The sequence below is a fragment of the Poecilia latipinna genome, unplaced genomic scaffold (assembly GCF_001443285.1).
Source record: "Poecilia latipinna isolate Pla-1442-1.1 unplaced genomic scaffold, P_latipinna-1.0 Scaffold452, whole genome shotgun sequence".
NCBI lineage: Eukaryota > Metazoa > Chordata > Actinopteri > Cyprinodontiformes > Poeciliidae > Poecilia > Poecilia latipinna.
In genome coordinates, this window is record NW_015113068.1 from 1 (window position 1) to 18,492 (window position 18,492).

General features: G+C 40.9%; 3 protein-coding genes across 4 annotated transcripts in view; all 3 read left to right on the top strand.

The window, feature by feature from the left end:
* The first annotated feature begins 191 nt into the window (after positions 1 to 191).
* On the top strand, positions 192 to 3,121 carry bdkrb1 (bradykinin receptor B1). 2 transcript variants are annotated; one of them, XM_015038785.1, is made up of 3 exons: positions 192 to 508; positions 1,017 to 1,199; positions 1,759 to 3,121. In XM_015038785.1, exon 3 carries the CDS (start codon positions 1,762 to 1,764, stop codon positions 2,872 to 2,874), a length of 1,113 nt encoding a protein of 370 aa, XP_014894271.1. In that variant the 5' UTR covers positions 192 to 508; positions 1,017 to 1,199; positions 1,759 to 1,761; the 3' UTR covers positions 2,875 to 3,121. The 2 variants fall into 2 exon arrangements, with proteins under 2 accessions (XP_014894271.1, XP_014894272.1); XM_015038786.1 differs by having other exon boundaries at positions 1,017 to 3,121.
* Positions 3,122 to 6,505: 3,384 nt separating this feature from the next.
* Positions 6,506 to 18,492, top strand: part of LOC106951336 (B2 bradykinin receptor-like) — a 24,120-nt gene continuing 12,133 nt past the window's right edge. Inside the window, exons 1-2 of the mRNA XM_015038787.1 lie at positions 6,506 to 6,619; positions 7,445 to 8,092. Of these exons, the coding sequence (XP_014894273.1) occupies positions 6,600 to 6,619; positions 7,445 to 8,092 (668 nt within the window). The 5' untranslated portion in view covers positions 6,506 to 6,599. The remainder of the gene's footprint in view (positions 6,620 to 7,444; positions 8,093 to 18,492) is intronic.
* Positions 16,179 to 17,805, top strand: LOC106951337 (ovarian cancer G-protein coupled receptor 1-like). Its single transcript, XM_015038788.1, has one exon. It carries the CDS (start codon positions 16,742 to 16,744, stop codon positions 17,675 to 17,677), a length of 936 nt encoding a protein of 311 aa, XP_014894274.1. The 5' UTR covers positions 16,179 to 16,741; the 3' UTR covers positions 17,678 to 17,805.

Sequence of the window (18,492 nt, forward strand, 5' to 3'; positions counted from 1 at the left end):
TACACCACCCGGTTCTACAGCACCTGGTTGTACACCACCCGGTTCTACACCACCTGGTTCTACACCACCCAGTCCTTCACTGAGAGAAGAGACTTCAAACTGCTGATGGTCGTTTATAAGTCTGAACGGATTAAAGATCTGAGTTTGGAAAACCGATTCTTGTTTTGTTCAGATTATCTTTAGTCCTAAAACGTATTTAATGGTTTAAAACTTTAACTAATGCAGGAGGAAACACTCGTGTTTCTGAATGTCTCCAGCACATTTTGCACTCTGCAGTTTACACTAACTTCCTACATAAGGTCAACAGAACTTTGACCGTTTCCAAACAATGTGATAAATTAAAGTCCTTGGCTAAGGGTGTGGAGGATCTCAGCTGTATACAAAGCTCCTTGCAGCAGATCTGCTTCTCCGCTGCTGCGTGCTGGATGAAGCTCGGTGTGCACAGCTCAGACCTGCTGCAGACGGCAGCTGCCTTGACCAAATGAGGAGCGTTCTCCTCCAGCTGAAGGTAAGAACGTCACCGGTTGGTTTTGTTTTGTTCTGGGTGAAACAGAAACAGGCGGTTTACATAATAAATCGGTGTCGGTCCAGGCAGAAGTGATCAGAAAACTTTCATGAAGTTTGGGTTAAAGCTATGATCTTAAAACTATTTTTCCCTCAGTGTCTGATATTAGATCAGTTATTATTACCACAACTACTTTATACTTTAACAATAAAATGACATTTCTTTTAACCACTGTCTTCAAACATAGAGATATATGCATTTTCTTAATATTCATGTGTCCATTTATCGATTTGTATAAATGGATGTAAAATGTAGAGATCTGAATAAAAACTCAAGGTGAGAATGAAGATATCCTTTATCTGGGTTTATTGTTTATTCAGGAGAAAATCCAACATAAATATTCTTATGGTCGATCAAACATTTTGAATCAATTAACAAATCACAACCTTTTTCCCTCAGAGGTCATGATGACAGTAACTGAGTTTGGTTTGTTTTATTCACTGGCCGCCAGGCTGAACCAGGATCAAACGGCGAGGAGGAAGGAAAACGTTAGAGAGCTGCAGCGATTGGTGGCATCGGCTGGTCAGAATGACTGAAAGCTGATCGATTGGGATTTGATGACTTACCGTCACAAACATGGAGATTAAAATCTACTGAAACTTTACATGATTCAGCTGTTCAACAAGCCCCACAGGTTGGTTTATCTGAAGCAAAGGATGGAAGGAAGTATGATGGAAAAATCATCTCAAACATTAAAAAAGTCATTTAAATCATAAAATTATTCCAAATGATCGTAATTGTCGATCAGAGCATTAAGTTCAGTTTATTGTTTAAATAACAAGCAACAGCAGACGATTGTCTGCGATGTGTCGACTTTACAGCGAGATACCATCAGGTGTCCAGTACGATTTCCAGTCAAACAGGATGATTGGTAATATTTTAGCTTTTTTCTTCCACCGTTTGTTCCACAAAAACGTCAATAAATATTAGTAAATTCCAAAATATGATTAAATGTAGTCACTGTGTGCGGTTTAGTGATATCTCACTTTTAAAGTAATGGAAACTTTGGGAATGTTTTAAAGTATTTGTGTTTATGGTGGTATGAATGCTGCAGTCAGACTTATTACCTAAAAACAGGTAATTTTTTTCAAAATCATGATCTTTATCAGAATCACTATATAAAAACCTAACAATAAAATTCTCCGTCCACCAGTACCATCTACATCATTTCACTGGTTTTTCTTTGTCTCCAGCTCATGGAGTCTCTCCCGCCTGTATCTACGGCCTCCTGGTCTGAGAACAGCAGCTGGTTTGTCCCGTTCGGCCCGTCGGACGCTCCAGACCCCACAGACTGGCAGACGATCCACACCGTCATCCCTCCCTACATCTTCATCCTGTCGCTGCTGGGGCTTCTCCTCAACGGCTTCGTCCTGGCCGTGTTCGCAGCCCACAGGGACCGCCTGACCGTGGCGGAGATCTACCTGAGCAACCTGGCGCTGGCCGACTTCCTGCTGCTGTGTGGCCTGCCGTTCTGGGCCATGTACATCCTGAACCAGTTTAACTGGTCGTACGGAGACGCTCTGTGCAAACTGGTCAACTCCAATATTGTCATCAATTTCTACACCAGCATCTACACGCTGGTCATGATTAGCATCGACCGCTACCTGGCGCTGGTGAAAACCATGATGGCGCGGTGGCTGAGACGGACGCTGTATGCTAAGATAACCTGCTTCGTTGTGTGGATGTTTGGGCTGCTTCTCAGTCTGCCAACCTTAGTTCACAGAAAGGTCAAGTTCATTGAGGAATACAATACCACTTCCTGCATTCTAGATTACACCCATGGAAGTTCCTGGAAGCTCGCCCATCAGATTATGATGAACACCTTAGGCTTCGCACTTCCTGTCCTTGTCATTGTTTTCTGCAGCTGGAATATAATCAAGGCTTTGGCTCGGAGGACGGAAAACCTCGCATTTCATGACTTCAACGATACAAAGGCTACGGTGCTGGTCTATGCCGTCACGCTGCTATTTTTACTGTGCTGGGGTCCTTTCCAGGTCCTCACCTTCCTCGACACGCTGTGTGATGTGGAAGTGCTGGACGGAAAGCTGTGGTCTCACACCCTCAGCCTGGGCGATCAGGTTTCCGTGTACCTGGCCTTTCTCAACAGCCTGCTGAACCCGCTGCTCTACGTCTTCTCTGGTCAGTACTTCAGAAGGAAACTTGATGCCGTCTGCAGGAGGGCCAGACACCAGCGCAGAGGCTCAGACATGACCACATATCAGCGCTCGCTGGTGTCTACGTTTGTGAACAGAACAGAGCAAATACGGCCGGTGGTCATCTTTAATGCTAAAGATCAAATAGGACTCTAACCACTTCCTCCTCTGCTCTTCATAAGATGGCACAACAATTAATACAGTAACTCTGCTCCGACCTGAGCAGGCGGCATTGGTAGAGGATGTTATTCTGCTCTTGTCCACTTTAATGGTTACAGACTCAATGACATCTTTGTCCTGAACTGTGAGCTTTTGTATCTGTTTTCTTCCTTTTTTACACTTATAGTCATTTTTCATAGATGAACATCTGAAGTAAAAATTTAGCATTCCTTCACCAAATCCACACTTTTGTGTTCTTGATGAATTTCTCACTTAAAAGACAACATAAAGACACATTTAAAATTAACTGCCAATTTTATGACAGATTATCCATCAATTGGGATTAGTGGATGGACTGGATTAGAAACTTTAATTGAGTTAATTTACAAGTTTGTAATTAATTGCATTTTAATTGAAAACCTTATTGATGAAATAAGCAACATTTTCAATTCAAAAACCCATTTTTGCTGCTAAGTTATTGAATAAATAGACATGTGAGCTCAACAGTAAAAATATTTACAGATTTTAATCTTCAGGTTTTTCAGCCATCAGATTGGAGTAAAGTTCATCTTTCCAGAGTTTCAGAAGTCCTGATCTTTCATGTAGAAATGTGGACTGTAGATGCTACCTTAGCGTTAGCGGACGTTGATTGTGTGTCAGATTCATGAGATCTTGGTTCACAGAGGGACCAGGATCTCAGATCTCATCATCAAGTGTTCTTTACCCAGTTCTTGGTTGTCAGAGTCCTAATGTCACCAGTCCTGAGCTAAATTTAGTTTGCATTTAATCAGGTCATTAGCATGATTCTGTATAACCTGAGGATGTAATTCAGCCCTTTGATTCAGCTGTGTTGGATTTGGGACACAGTTTTTAGAAACCAGCCCTTCTGGACAGGAGTTGGACAGAGAGACGAAGCAGCTGCCTGACCCAGAATGGACGAACAGTTTCAAGTTACAGTTCCTGTCTGCGTCTGAAGCTCTGAGGAATTTCACTGCAGCGGCTTCATGAACAGACGTTGTGTTGGTGGCCAAACCAGCTCTGTGTTTGAGCCACGCAGGCACAGAGAGAACATCCACAGACCCCAGGCTGGGATTTGAGCCCAGGACCTTCCTGCTGCCAGGCAGCACTGCTTTAATTTTCCACTAGCGCTGAAGCTAATTTCTAACAGAATATTTAATAGAAACTGTCAGCAGCCATTATGACATTCTGGTGAACACACTTCTTGGTGGGAGAAACTACTGGACCCACTTGGTAACGGGTCCAGTAACGGGTCGTTAAGGTTAGCATGACTAAGGTGCTGTTCAGGAATTTCAGTCTTTTTGTTTCCATGGTAACGCTGTAGGGTTGTTCAGTCAGGTGTGACTCAGGATTAGCTCTGATCTCATAACACTGCATCCATAAGTAAGTTAACATCTGTTTTGGTTTTAGCTTTGGGCGTTTTAGCATAACACACAAACTGAGCAGATTTCTAAGGAACTTTGACAAAAACCATCAGGATCCTGAATCTGAAGCATCAGGACCGGATCACATGCTGTATGCTTTCTGTTGATCTGCATGTAGTCATGCTGACTCGCCGTTTGTTTTTTAGCTGAGCAGAAACTCTGCATCCTACATTTACAACTACTGAAACCAATGCATTTCACATCTTAATGCTTTTTAAAACATTTTGGCCCATAATCTCATCCTGCTGTTTGGCTGTAAAGGTACAGCAGGCATCCTTCATTGGAAACAGAACAGTTCTGTTGAGCCCAGAGGATGATCAGATACTTCTCTGCTGTTCGTTTATCTGTTTTTACGTCTATAACAGGTTCAGATGGAACATCAGGTCAGTTCAGATGAAAATTAGGAGGCAGGGAGGCAGTCGGTGCGATGTGACCCGTTGAGCCTGGGTTTAGCTAACAGCCGGTAGAGACCCGACCGCAGCCAGCATGCAGATGCGCTATTAGACGATTACAATATGTTGGATTCATGGGGCTGAGGAATAAGTTAGATTTCTACTTCCTCAGATAATTAGAACCACGAAGAGAACGAGTCAAGAGCTGAGTTATTCCTCCGAGTTAAATCAGCGTAGCAGTCGTGTTTCTGGACTGGGAAGAAGCCGGAGAACCTGCAGAGAACCCGGCATGCTCAGGGAGAACATGCTAACTCCATGCAGAACAACTGAGCCGGGATCTGAACCCAGCTGCATTGTGCAGCTGCAGTTTGGATAATATTGTGATTCTAATGCATACGCTGAAAAGACTCGGGTCAAAGTGAGCTGAACCTCCATCAGCTGGAGGCTCACGGGAATCTCCATGGAAACGACAGAACCGGATTGGGTTGCATCTGGACAGGCCGGGTTCAAACAGACTCAACATGTTGACATCAGTTAACGGAGCCACTGATTCACCTGCCTCAAGTCAAATGATTTAGGTTCCATATATTTTTGACTTTGCACAATAAAAAATCACAGTCATGCTCTGTAAATATGCTGTAAAAAAACAAAAACTAAATTGTTATTGCAATAAAGTCTTCCTGCTTGTGTGCTTGTGTGAGTAACTGAATACATGCGGATTATTTTCCTACTGAATGATTTAAACACGTCACTCGATGTGTTCAGTTTTAAAACGGGTCCACTTTGTAAATCTTGGATTTTTTCAGATTCTTGAAACCTTCCATTAGTGGAAGGTTTAACAAAACGTAAATTTATTAAAACGGACAGGGAGCTTGGATATAAAATCAGGAAATGGAAGAGAAAGCAGCATTGAACAATAAAATACCAGGAGTCCAAATGCTGAGGCTGTAAAAGTCAAGAGAAGCAGATTCTCTGATCGGGAAATGTGGCACAGCTGAGGGAAAAACTAAAAACTTTGTTAAAAATGTAAAGTAGAAAAACATTGTTTTCTCAAAGAGTTAACATGGAAGCAGCTGAACTGAAACTCCCCACAGCGCAGCGGGGAGAGTTTAGACAAGATGGAGGCAAATTTACAATAACTTCAGGAATCCAGAAACTTTGGGCCACAATACACAATGCAAAAAGAAAATAAATATATTTCAAACGTAAAATTTGCTCTGTAAGGTCCAGGGTTTCTGTCTCAAATGGCTCAAGCACAGAAAAGCAAATTAAGGCCAGAATCTAAAAAAATAATAAAAAATGATCAAAACCAGAAACTAAAAGTCCAAACATCTATAGATCATCACACTTAGACTCTAAAACTTTATTAAATAAAATTCTTTTTAGATATTTGGGTCTGAGATCTGAACACAGAGTCTAAGGATCAATAATCCTGGTTATTGTTCCCTCATAAATGCTTTAAGAAAGTTACTTAAATAATTGATTCAGAACCAAACAATGTTGGGTCACTGAATAATTTATGGGTTTATGGTAAAACATAATTATTCCTAATGTGTAGAAATGAGAGAAACCATCCTAGTCATCCCTCGCCATGTAAAACGATTAAAGCCGGTTTGTTCGTCGTCTTGACTTTGACTGATGGAGTTTAATCAGATCCAGAGCAGATCTGCTCTGCTGGAGAGTCACTCTGCAGCAGCAGGAGGAGAACTGGGGAGGGACTTCCTGAAGAGTGGGTGGGAACCAAGCAAGTCATCTCATATTTAAAGACGGCTCACATCAGCTCAAACCAGCTCACCTACTTCTGCACACTCCACACACACTCTCACACACACCGAGGACATGCAGTGAAGACTTGAGGGGACTTACTGTTGGCTGCTTTCTCTGAACAATGGCTCTTTTAACCACCAGGTATGCACAGGCTTTGCTGAATATTCCTAATTAAACATCTAAGATTCAGTAACTGCCACCTACAACTTAACAATATTTACTGTTCTGCAAAGTAATGAGTATTATGACTGCATGCAGAGTGCTGACTGATGCATTTAAAGCTGAAGAGCAGGTTTTTCTTTTTATCAACTTACAGGCTGAGTTTGTCTCAACATGCTTTATTCAGTTTGAAGAAACATTTGAAGGTGAAAAATACAACTGATAAGTTTGGAAATGTTCACAGAGAACATGAGGGATATTCTGAGGTGAAATGCAAAGTCTACATAGAGCCATAAAATAATTTACTGCAAGTTTATCTTTATTGTGATTATGTGTTGTAACAGTGTGCTTTTGTTTTGTTTTTACGTTTCTGCCAGGCTTGGTCAGGTCTCTCTTGTAAAAGAGATATTATCATTATAATTATTATTATTACTGAACAGTTCTGTTAATAGCCTCTGCAGATACTTTTCAGGGCTCACTTAAACTGTTTAGGCCAGCTGGCAATAATTTAAAATCAGTTTTTTAGTTTGTAATAGCTCCATATATAACGTTTAACTCCCCTTGCCTGCTCTAATGACACGTTCACACCAAACGTGTTGCATGTCTGGTTTACATCCAAAGTCTATGTGGAGTGTTGGACACTTTGGACACATCAAACACTCCAAACGGTTCAAATTGCGGCACAACGGCCCTCGACGCGCCTCCACAGAGACTCTAAATGTAAACCAGACGCACCTGATGCTCAAAACGCGTTTGGTGTGAACGCACCATTAATATTTAGTTTTATTTTGTATCATTTCTCTGCAGCCTCCCTGGTCATTTGACCTCACTGGCTGAAGATGGAAACGAAATACAACCTAATTGCTCACGTGAATCCGTCGACTGGTCCTTCACTTATGTCCCAGCGTACATCCTGTCCATCTCTGTTTTGGGAATAGTTTTCAACATCTTTGTGCTGATGGTCTTCATCCTCCATAAGAAGCCCTGCACCGTGGCTGAGATCTACCTGAGCAACCTGGCTGCTGCTGACCTGCTGCTGGTCTCCTTCCTGCCCTTCTGGGCTGTCAGCGCTTGGAATAAGTTTGAATGGATTTTTGGTCTTGCCATGTGCAAAATGGTCAACGTGAGCATCCTGATGAACGTTTACTGCAGCATCTACTTCCTGGTTCTGGTTAGCATCGATCGCTATTTGGCTCTGGTCCATCCACTGTCCCATGGGGGAATGCGTTGCCCAAAATGTGCTAAAATTAGTTGTGGTGTGGTTTGGATTCTGGGATTAATTCTTAGTGTTCCAAAATTTATCAACAGGAAATTGGTATCTCACAGAAATATTACTTCTTGTACTGAAGATGATTTAAAGACAACTGAGTTGATGATTTTGGTGTTAGGGTTTTTTATTCCCATTTCCATCATTTTCTTTTGCACTGTGAACATCCTCAAAGCTCTGAGAAACAGGTTTGTGGATGGAGTAAATGCAAAGAAAAATGACCACAAGGCCGACACTTTGGTGCTGGTCGTCCTGCTGGCGTTCCTGTTCTGTTGGGTCCCGTTCCATCTGCGGGAAGTCCCGACCTGGCTCCACCAGGCCGGCATCCTGACAGTCTGCACCTCTAAGGAAATCCAGCACTTCTTTGGACAGATCTTCACCTACTTGGCATTCTTCAACAGCGTTCTTAACCCCATTCTCTACGTCATTGTTGGGAAAAACTTCCGGAAAAAAGTGAAGGAACTTTTTCTGCAGTCGAACCACAAACGGAGTCCAACCATGACTCTAAGAAGTTCAAAAACAAAACTATCAATATTACATCCCTCCTAGTTCTGACTTAATGTGCATTCAGCTCACTTCCTCTGAGACATTTTAATTCAGGTATGTGTTTAAGCTATTTTAATGTTTTACTGTAAACATTTGGTGGGTCATTCAGAATTTTTGTTGGTTTATTCATTGTGAGTTAATGAGTAATTCAAGTACTGCATACAAACCTGATCCAATCTGCTAAAATAGAAAACTTTTTAACCCAATTTGAATAAACAGCTTAATGTACCGTTTGACAGATTAACTCAGATTAACTGGAATGGATGAGCCTGAACTGAAAGGACTTTTTTTGAAAAGTGCCTCGAGATTACTTTTATTGTAAGTTGTGCAACGTAAATAAACTGAAATGAATTGAATAAATAAACAACAACAGGCAAACAAAAACAGATGAGTTAATAACAAAAGGCACGAAGGAAAAATATCTTCAAATGTGTAAAAGTACTGAGGGAGAAGCAGCAGATCAACTGTCAAAGCAGAAACGATCATACAAATAAGAGGCTGCTCAATAGTCGACCAAACCGTTCAGGGATCCTAACAGATCCTAACAGATCCTCAGATGAAGGATTCCAAAACTTTCCACATTCATTTTGTAAATAAAAACAGCAGAAAGCTAAATGGTTGTAATATTTTATTTTTGACTATTGGCTGGACAGAGGAAGTCTATCTTTTTTAAATGTTCTTGTTTTGGACTCTTTTTCTCTAATTAGTCTTATAAGTCCTTGTATATATTTCATTTTCACTGCATCGCAATGTTACAATGGAGGTTTGCTGCATTTTCTGTATATTTATCGTTATATATTGAATGAAAGACAAACTATGGAAGACGTGCATAAACAAGGCTGAGGTTAGTGCGTCATAATTAAGAGCTCAGCTGGAATGAAGGGTGTGGTCCATTCACATCCAGAGCAGCTCTCTGATTGGACATGGCGTCCATTTCTCACAGGATTCGACTCCAGTTGCAGAAGTCATGCAGACCATCAGAGCTGTCTGATAATTAACCAGCATCACTGCACAGGTTTCATAATTATAGAAGTAATGGACTGAAATGAAGTTAATGGAAGCAATCAGTCAAAGGGATGGAAGCAGGATTTCTGTGTTCTAATGGTTGCTATTCCATGTGTGTTTGTTTTATTAACTGTTTTGTGTATTTGGATGTTTGTTATGGCATGACTAACTTGTATTATTGAATCCATCCATGCTCTGTGGGATAATGCTGCACATCTCACGCCAAAACATTTTCTTCTGGTATGCAGGAAAACTGCAGGAAGCAGTTCCTGGCTGCAGGAAGCAGGTTCTGGCTGCAGGAAGCAGTTCCTGGCTGCAGGAAGCAGTTCCTGGCTGCAGGAAGCAGTTCCTGCAGCCAGGAACTGCTTACAGGATGCACAGGTTGCTCTGTAAAACCACTTTTTTCTCTTAACTTTGATTTCTCTTGATTCCCTGTCATGGCACTCTCTCTCTCTGTGGGCACTGAACCACTTCCCTTTACAGAGAAAGCTTGGTGGAATAACCTTTAAGTAACAAAATGGTTGACATTAACTGCTACAGATAAACTGTCCATGCAGCTGGCCATGTATTTACTGTCATGTTTTAAATGTCTCTCTTTGCTGAAGGCAGAATGAAGAATGTAAAATGATCCTGTTTTGACTTTCATCCTTCTGTAAACGTTTCCTCTGGTGAAATACAGCAGCTCACCAACAGGAGGCTCCGCCTCTTTAAAAGTGTCAATATTTCTGTTTTTCTGCCTAAAGTGAATTTTTCATACTTCATGTGTGTGTTTGATTTATAACAAGTTGTAAGACAATAAACCGTCTCTTCATACAGATTTTTCTGATCTTGTATTTATTCGGTTTGTGAATATCGAGAGGTTAAAGGTGAAGCTCAGTGATATAAACTGATAAAGATGAGAAGGTTTGTGTAAATAACAGGTATGTAGTCATAAAGATGACCAATAACTTTATATAGATTAATTATCAAACAATTATTCCTGATTTACATCACGTTTCATACAGCTAAGTGCATGAAAAGATTTATGGAGGTTAGAAATAAAAACACTGGAAAACTGACCAATCTAAGTAAACAGGCAGAAACACAAAGATACAGTCAAAGAATTAAAAGAGAAATTAATTATAAGCAACACATTGGTGTGGAGAGTCATTTCAGTAAATTAGGATATGGATTCAGATGAAGGAGCTTTTGAAAATAATGTTAGACGTTTTAAAAGTAGTTTTTTGTTGTTGGTCTATTTTGTTGTTGTAATATTCTAATTTTAAATGTTTTTATTAACTGTAAGCAGGAAGGCTGTTCATCAGCAGAGCAGCGCCTCACTAAGTTTTGCTCCTCTGGTTTTCAACAGAAGACCTGAAGGTTCAGGAGGGCCAGATCAGCCAGAGCCTTTCGGGTCGGAGTAATGTGGGCTTTTTGGTAACACTTTATTTGAAGGGCTGTGCATAAGACTGACATGACACTGTCATGAACATTCATAAAGACCCTTCATGTTCATGACAGTGTCATGTCAGTCTTATCCACACTCCTTCAAATAAAGTGTTACCAGCTTTTCTTCAGCATTCCTGCAGCTGCAGCTTTAGTTCCTTCAGCAGGGCCAGAAAGCAGAGCGGTCCAGTGATTTATTCTGCTAGTTAAGGATAAAGGAATCAAGGTCATTTCCCTTCAGATGAGGCTGAAGAACAACAGGGACGAAGCCAGCGAGGAAAATATCCGTCTGCAGAGACGTTGGTGGTTAATCAAGCGGCAGATACAAGGAGCTGTCTGGCCGTCGTTCTTTGCCTGACTGTCAACCTCTGTGGTCTTCTCATGTTTTAATGTTTCCCAGCATTACTGATCCTGTGCTCTCTGTGGCTCCTCCAAGGTTAAACCTGTCATTGGTTCCAACATAGGATCCTCTGAGCACAGCTCTCTGCTGCCTCCCGTTTCTCATCTTTACAATCTGGGACTCACTTTTTATGTTGCATGTCCTCCTGACTGTACGATGGTGAAGGATAGAGTAATTTATCGGTTTTATTAGATTACCATCTTCTCTCTTCAGTCAGAACAATCGTTAATACTTTCAGATTATCTGTAAAACATGCAGTTTTCAGATTAAACAGAACTCCTCTCCACTGAAACTTCAACAGAAGATGCATGTATGAGAAACTTACTTCCCCGCCTTTCTACACTGGACCCGTCTTAAGTCTCTGAGCCAACATGGTTAACTTCCTCTACAAATTATTTTCAGGTTCAGGTCAGGACTGGCTGTGAGTGATGCAAATTAAAAATAGAAAGTTATTTATTCATTAAACTCTGTGCTTGTTCCTGGAAAAAGGTGATAGTAACTGTATCTGTTTCTGTTATGTGCCTCTATAATATGATATCAGCAGAACTGAGTCATTTCAGCTGCCAGCCAGACCTGACAGGTAACCAGTTCAGCTGGTTGCAGATGTTTTCCTTCTAAAATCTACCTGTTAACATTTCTTTATTTCATCCGTCAGGCAGCGACTTTCAATCTGTTCTTCCATCTTCTTCACAAAGCCAAGTTTTTAATAGCCTCATCTAAGATGAGATCAGATGGGAACCAAAACGAGCGAGTCTAAACATGTTCGTCTGCGTTTACCGTATTTCAGATTCCATCACATGTAATTCTCAAACTTAGTCATAGTAAACAGGAAGATTGGTGGTTACATGAGACCGTCTTTATCTCGTCAAGGATAAGAAATCAAAAGAACATTTTGAACACTCACAGTGTTCCTCATAACTTCAACTTAAGTAGAGCAGTGAAACTTACATCAGCCTTTGCAAAAAGAGATTTTCCAGTTTTAATGAAACCTCAACAGACCCTGGATTAGTTTGCTTTACTGCAAAATTCAAGAGACAAATTCATTTACTTCTTTCTGTATATATTTCTCTTCCTAACTATAAATTCTTAAATTGGGAGTTTTTGTTTGCTGATCGACCTTCACTTTATATTTAAGTTTCTGTTTCCTGCCTAAGAGCAAGTCCTGAGGTTTTAAAGTGATTTAGTTTAACCCCTTCCTGTCGGGAAGAGGGACTGTTTAAATTCCCTTTGGGGTTAATAAAGTATTTTTGAATTGAATTGAATTAAAAGGTTAACTAAGAATAAAGTGGGACAGTCTAACAGGATGAGACATTAAAGTCCCTTTGCTAGAAATAAAAAGTACACCTGGTTCTTGATCACCTGGTTCCTGATCACCTGGTTCCTGATCACCTGGTTCCTGATCACCTGGTTCTTGATCACCTGGTTCCTGATCACCTGGTTCCTGATCACCTGGCTCTCTCACATCTTATTTCCTTGCTTTAAGAGTCTAAAGCCTTAGAGTATCTCTGAATAGAAATGAATCCCTCCCGCTCCGGTACGCGTGGATAAGCGTTGGATAAATTTGAAGAAAACGTTCTGGGTCTGATGGGGTCACAGCAGACAGAGTCTGGCCTTCTGAGCAGCAGATCAAACCCAGTTCTGTACATTGAGCTCCATGGGGTTTTCTGTGGAACATAAATCCAAATTATTGATTGAAAGTGTGTCTGTAAAACCTGTTTTCCATCTGATTGCTTTTATCATTTTACTCCCAAACAAAAATAATCTGAGTAAATATAAAAAGTTGTTTCCATAGAACGATTTCATTTATTTAGGAGGAAAGAAAACACACCAGCCCTTCTGAGAAAATATAATTGTCCCGCTCATTAAATAATCAAACATTCACATTTTCATTAACCAGGCCAGATTACTGAGATGTCAAATCAACAAGTCTGAATATCTCTCATAATCAATAACATTCATCAGAAAATTCTTAGAGTTCCATCAGTTTATGATAAAAAACACACCAGTGAGGTGAATACAAAACAGCTTAACACAAACAAGTGAATGATGGCCTTGAAGCGGCCTAGTCAAAGTCAGGACTTGAATTCAGTCCAGGTGTTGTGAAAGGACTGTGAACTGGACTCTCCAGATCAGAAAGGATCAGTGGGTCAGAATGAATCTGTTCAGCTCAGTTCTGATATCAAAAAGTATTTAATCATCTGAAACATTTCAGAGCAACAAGGACAAAATATCACCAGATCTTAAAGAGGCCCAGAACCTTTTCACGGCACTTTATCCTGTTAGTTACATATTTATTGCAAAAAATCAGCTTAGAACAAGATTTTTACAAGTGGATCAAATGTTTCACAGCATTCAGTCTGTATTTAAAAAGATAAAACCTTCCTGTTGATAAGACCTAATATTTCCCTCAGGTGCATTTAGAAAAGCTGTCTGGAAAAGTCTGCCCACTTTGACAGAACGCCACTGAAACATTAATAATTTAAATGTTCATGATCTCATCAGCTCACCGGGTGCTTAGCTAATTCTTTTTATTATAGCATTTTCCATGAAGTTATCTGCACAGATCAAAACCTTAACATATAATAAATACATATGTTGGTTTTTAGCTAACATTATTTAATCCCCTGCATGTTGATTTTTTCCTTAAACTGTAAACGTATAAAACTGAGTTTAATGTATTTTCTACATCACTTTGAGGAAAATTCACTCTCCTCTCACGCCGGACCGTTTGTGGTTGTTGCCATGGCAACTTTCATATATAAATTTTAGAGCATTGTGACTGAAAGTTTATCAACCTTAGTTTTAATATGCATGTTTCTGTTTACCTTTAGCTGCTGGTAAACCTGGATGTTCTCCTCTATTGTGTTTTAAAATGAGATTTTCTACTTTTAATAAAGTCAAAAACAAGAAAGGAAAAATAAAATGTATCTGAGTTTTTCTGTTTCTCATCTGGAAGAACCTGGAAGGTAAAGTATGTAACTGCTTAATTACATTTTTAATTTGCAAATTGTTGCTCAACAGAAGTGGAATAAATGAACATTTACAGGATTATTTAACAGGAACATTCCTTATCTCAGCCAAAACAGAACAAACTGACGTAAAATATTATTTTTATTTTATTAGCTGACAGATAAGAGATAAATGAGCCACGGCTCATGCTGTGTGAGAATTTGTAGTTTTCATATGCAATATCGGCTGTTGACAATTTTAAATGTGTAACTTAGTTCAGCCTAATATCTTCCGTTTCCCTTGAACTTTTTATAAAACATTGCCTGATGTGCAGTCCTGATGTAGCCAGAGTGAAAAAAGAAATGAAGGCAGTCAGTGCTACAGGAAAACAGAGAACATAAATTAAATCAAAGGTGTGATTATTTTTAGCCAGTGTGGTTCTTCATCTTGGTCAAAAGTTTAACTTTATGTGACTCAGATTACAGAAACATCTTTGCTAAACTGTACACAGGAAAAGCTTTCAGAATAACAAAATCAAACTGCTGCATAATTAAACAACTTTACCACAGGCAGCCATTCTCAGCTATGTGCTAATGGATTCACCGAACAACGACTGGAACATCGTTTCACTGGCCGGATGTTTAATATCTGCCCAGTCTCAACTCCGTCTGGGTCTCTTGCTGCTACAAGACTAATAGATCATAAAAATACCAGCAGAAACATAAAAAATTACATTTTATAACAACTGACTATAAACAACTAACACAGCCACTTGATTGTGCTATAAAATGTCACCATGTGGCTGGAAAATATAATGTCAGCCCTATAATAACTGCGTTGTTTCCTCTGTGTTCCTTACAGTAAAGCCTCATTCTTCTATTTTCTGTTTACCTGTAAATTGCTGCAGATGGACCTGAATGTCCCTCAGTGGGACAATCGGTTTCTATTCTAACATTTAACTCCTAAACTTTTGCCTGGCTCCAGCCTCACATGACACGTACATTTCATGTTGCTTCAGAAAGCAAACTGTTGGATTTTTAGCTCCTAGTTCTTATTTTCTGGTAACTAGAGCATGTGAATCACAGGGTTATAGTCATGCAACACTCCTGTTTTGTATAGTTGTCTGCAGTTTCCACTCTTTGCTTATGCAAATAGTTAATCTCTCTCGCGTTTCTTTCTCTCTTATCTTCTTCCTAGTTTGAGTTTACTACAATTCCAGAGAATCCAGAAAGCTTTTCCCAGCACTTCTTCACCCGGCGTCCGCTGATAGAGGAATTTAAAGGCGCTAACCTCATGAAATACATAAATAAGAAACTGTACACAAACTCCATTCTCTCTGCTCATAGATAAACAGGAAGACATTTAATGCACATCTGCGGATTCACACATCAGATTTTCATCGTCTCAGAATCCAAAATGTCTTGTCTCTTACTTCTGACATCAGGGTTTTATACCTTCCAGCCCTACTGTTGTGTATTGGAAAGCTTTGACCAATGGCGTTACCGGACCTCGCTTGCATAGCAATTCTGGCTCCGTCTTACACTGGATGTGTGTTGGAAGTTCAGAGGGTTAGAGGCTGACCTCGTGTAAGTTAAATCTGCTCCTTCAGTAAAACTATTAGTCATGTTGTTGGTTCTTTATCTGTCCAAATAAAGATTTTTTCCCATTCTGGCCGACTTTTTCACACGCAAACAGGAAAGGACGTTTGCCAAAGGTTTCTTGCACAGCAACTTAACGTTTCCCTCTTTGGTGATTGTTTATTTCACATCTCTCCAATCTGAATTCCTGTCTGACTTCTAGGTCAGACAGGAATTCAGTACTTTTCTTTTCAGTCAAAACATAACTTAATGTGAATCAACCAACATGACTTTTAACTATTAATATAATTATATTCCTCTACACTGGTTCAGTCAATAAGGTCTTCAAGCTTCAAAACATCACAATTAAAAATGGGAAACAGAAAAATAAATGGATGTTTCCTGAAATCTTCATCTGGTAAACATAAGAAAAGAAAAGCAACATCTTCCATTCACTGTTAATTTTACAAAATGTTACTGGAAGAAGGTCTGTGACCTTTTTGAACCTTTCAGGAGGAGACCGGTCCGATCTGATAGCAGATCACTCGCAGGCATCAAATAGCTTGGAGTCATATGCAAATAGACTGCTGGAAAGCTCAGAGTGCAGGTTGTACGTTCTGCTGATATTAGTTTTAACTCGGAAGAAAAACATTGGAGAGGCTTTCTATGAACATAGTCATGCAAAACTTCCTCTGTGTCCCATGATGGCCTGGGAGATAAAACGTTTAGATGAAACATCTGATGAGCTGGCTCTACTTTAGAATGANTCTGACAACATTTCAGACCTAAAATCTGTTTCCTTTTTTGGTTCTGTTGCCTGGTGAAGCTATTTTAAACCCAAGCTTGTTTGTCCAGTTGTCTTATTTGCATTACTGAGCAGATCTGAGACTTTTCCTGACACAGTCCCATTCAGGATCGGACTCTGTGGTGCCAGGATGAACTCCACGCTCATGCAGAGCTCCTGCAGCTCCAACTCCTCAGTGGAGCAGCACATGTACCCCACCGTCTACTCTTTATTCTTTATCGTGGGGTTTCCAGCCAACTGCCTGTCTCTGTTCGTAGCCTGGAAGCTGGCGCTGCAGGGGAACAGCATGGCGGTCTACCTGGTCAGCCTGTGTGTTTCGGACCTGCTCTACACGGTCACTCTGCCCGTTTGGATCGGGATGGCGCAGCGCTGGAACATCTCTGATCAACTGTGCGGTGTGATGTATCTGATCATGTACAACAGCTTCTACGTGGGCTCGGGTCTGCTCTGCTGCATCTCTGTGGACCGCTACCTGGCCGTGGTCTACCCGCTCCACTTCCACTGGGTCAGAGAGGTCAGGGCCGCAGCTCTGCTGAGCGCTGCCGTCTGGCTCCTGGAGATTTTTCTTCACATTCTCCTGCTTCACCATATGGGGGCGCTGCAGTCATTCAACTTGTGCCACCAGCCGATGCCCCTGACACAGAAGGACGCTGACGTTGCCCTGGTTCGGGTGGTGCTCGGCTTCCTGTTTCCTCTGGTTGTCATGACGCTGTGCTTCCAGCAGATCATGCAGTCGCTCAGACGGAGCCGCTCCATCCTGGAGGAAGAGCGGCGGAAAGTCGGGTTGCTGCTGCTGCTGCTGCTGATCACCTACGTCGCCTCCTTCGTGCCCTACCAGATGGTCATGTTCCTGCGGGTCGTCCTGGAGCCGGGGGCCTGCGGCTGGGCCCGCCGCCTCAGAGACCCGTACCTGGTCACGGTCGCCATGACGACCCTGAACAGCACTCTGGATCCCATCATCTACTGTTTAATTAATGAGAGCGCCAAGAGAGAGATTGGGAGAGTGATGAACAGAGGGAGGAGAAGTTTCATCAAAACAGCGACACGGATCCAAGCAGTTTCCTGAAATCCTCTTTTAACCTGCATCCATATTTAGTTTTATCTCAAATTATCATGTACAAAATTATTTAACTTAGCAAATATAAGCAATGTTTTTTAATTCCACTGTAAATGCTCGATACGTGGACTGACGTCAACTGAAGGGGTGATTTCTTTCTGTAAAGAAGGAAGTCATTAATGTTTGTATGTTTTCGCAGTGCTTTCTGAAAGGAAGCAAATCTTTAAAAGGAAAGTCTCTAAAATCATCTCTGGATTATTCTTTATTAATCTGACAAATAAATGGGAAGTGAATTTTGCATTTTTAACTCAATTTTAATCAAGTCTTATTAATTGTAACACAAACTTTACTTATAAAGATTAACGTCTTCCTAAAATGTCTCAAAACAGTCAAAAACTGTCAGTCATCAAAACTTGCATGTTCAAACATGTTCAGGTTAAAGTTCACCAACTTAACCTGCATGTAGATTCTTTAGTCCACCTCAGAGTTCAGTGAAAACGTCTCCATCTGTTGATCAGGAAAATCCTCTCCAGCGTTCACTCACATTTTTATGACTCCATTCACAAACTCTTCAGCTCCATGACATTAGCAGTGTTAGCTTCCTGGTTTTTTATGCTGAGTAAAGGATTAGGCCAGTGGTTATGGAGCTAAAGCGGAAGTTCAGACTGGAAGACTCCATTCGCCCATCGACGTCATGCTCATCTCCGACCTCAGCTCTGGACCTCACCCGGCGTGTCCAATCAGCAATCAGGCTCTGCATGAAGGATCCACACCCAACCGGTCAGCCGCTTCCCAGCTGCGTTCAACCCACCACCGCCCCTTCT

Excerpts from the sequence above, each read along its gene's own strand:
- LOC106951337 (XM_015038788.1), top strand. The coding sequence starts at position 16,742 with ATGAACTCCACGCTCATGCAGAGCTCCTGCAGCTCCAACTCCTCAGTG.
- bdkrb1 (XM_015038786.1), top strand. The coding sequence starts at position 1,762 with ATGGAGTCTCTCCCGCCTGTATCTACGGCCTCCTGGTCTGAGAACAGC.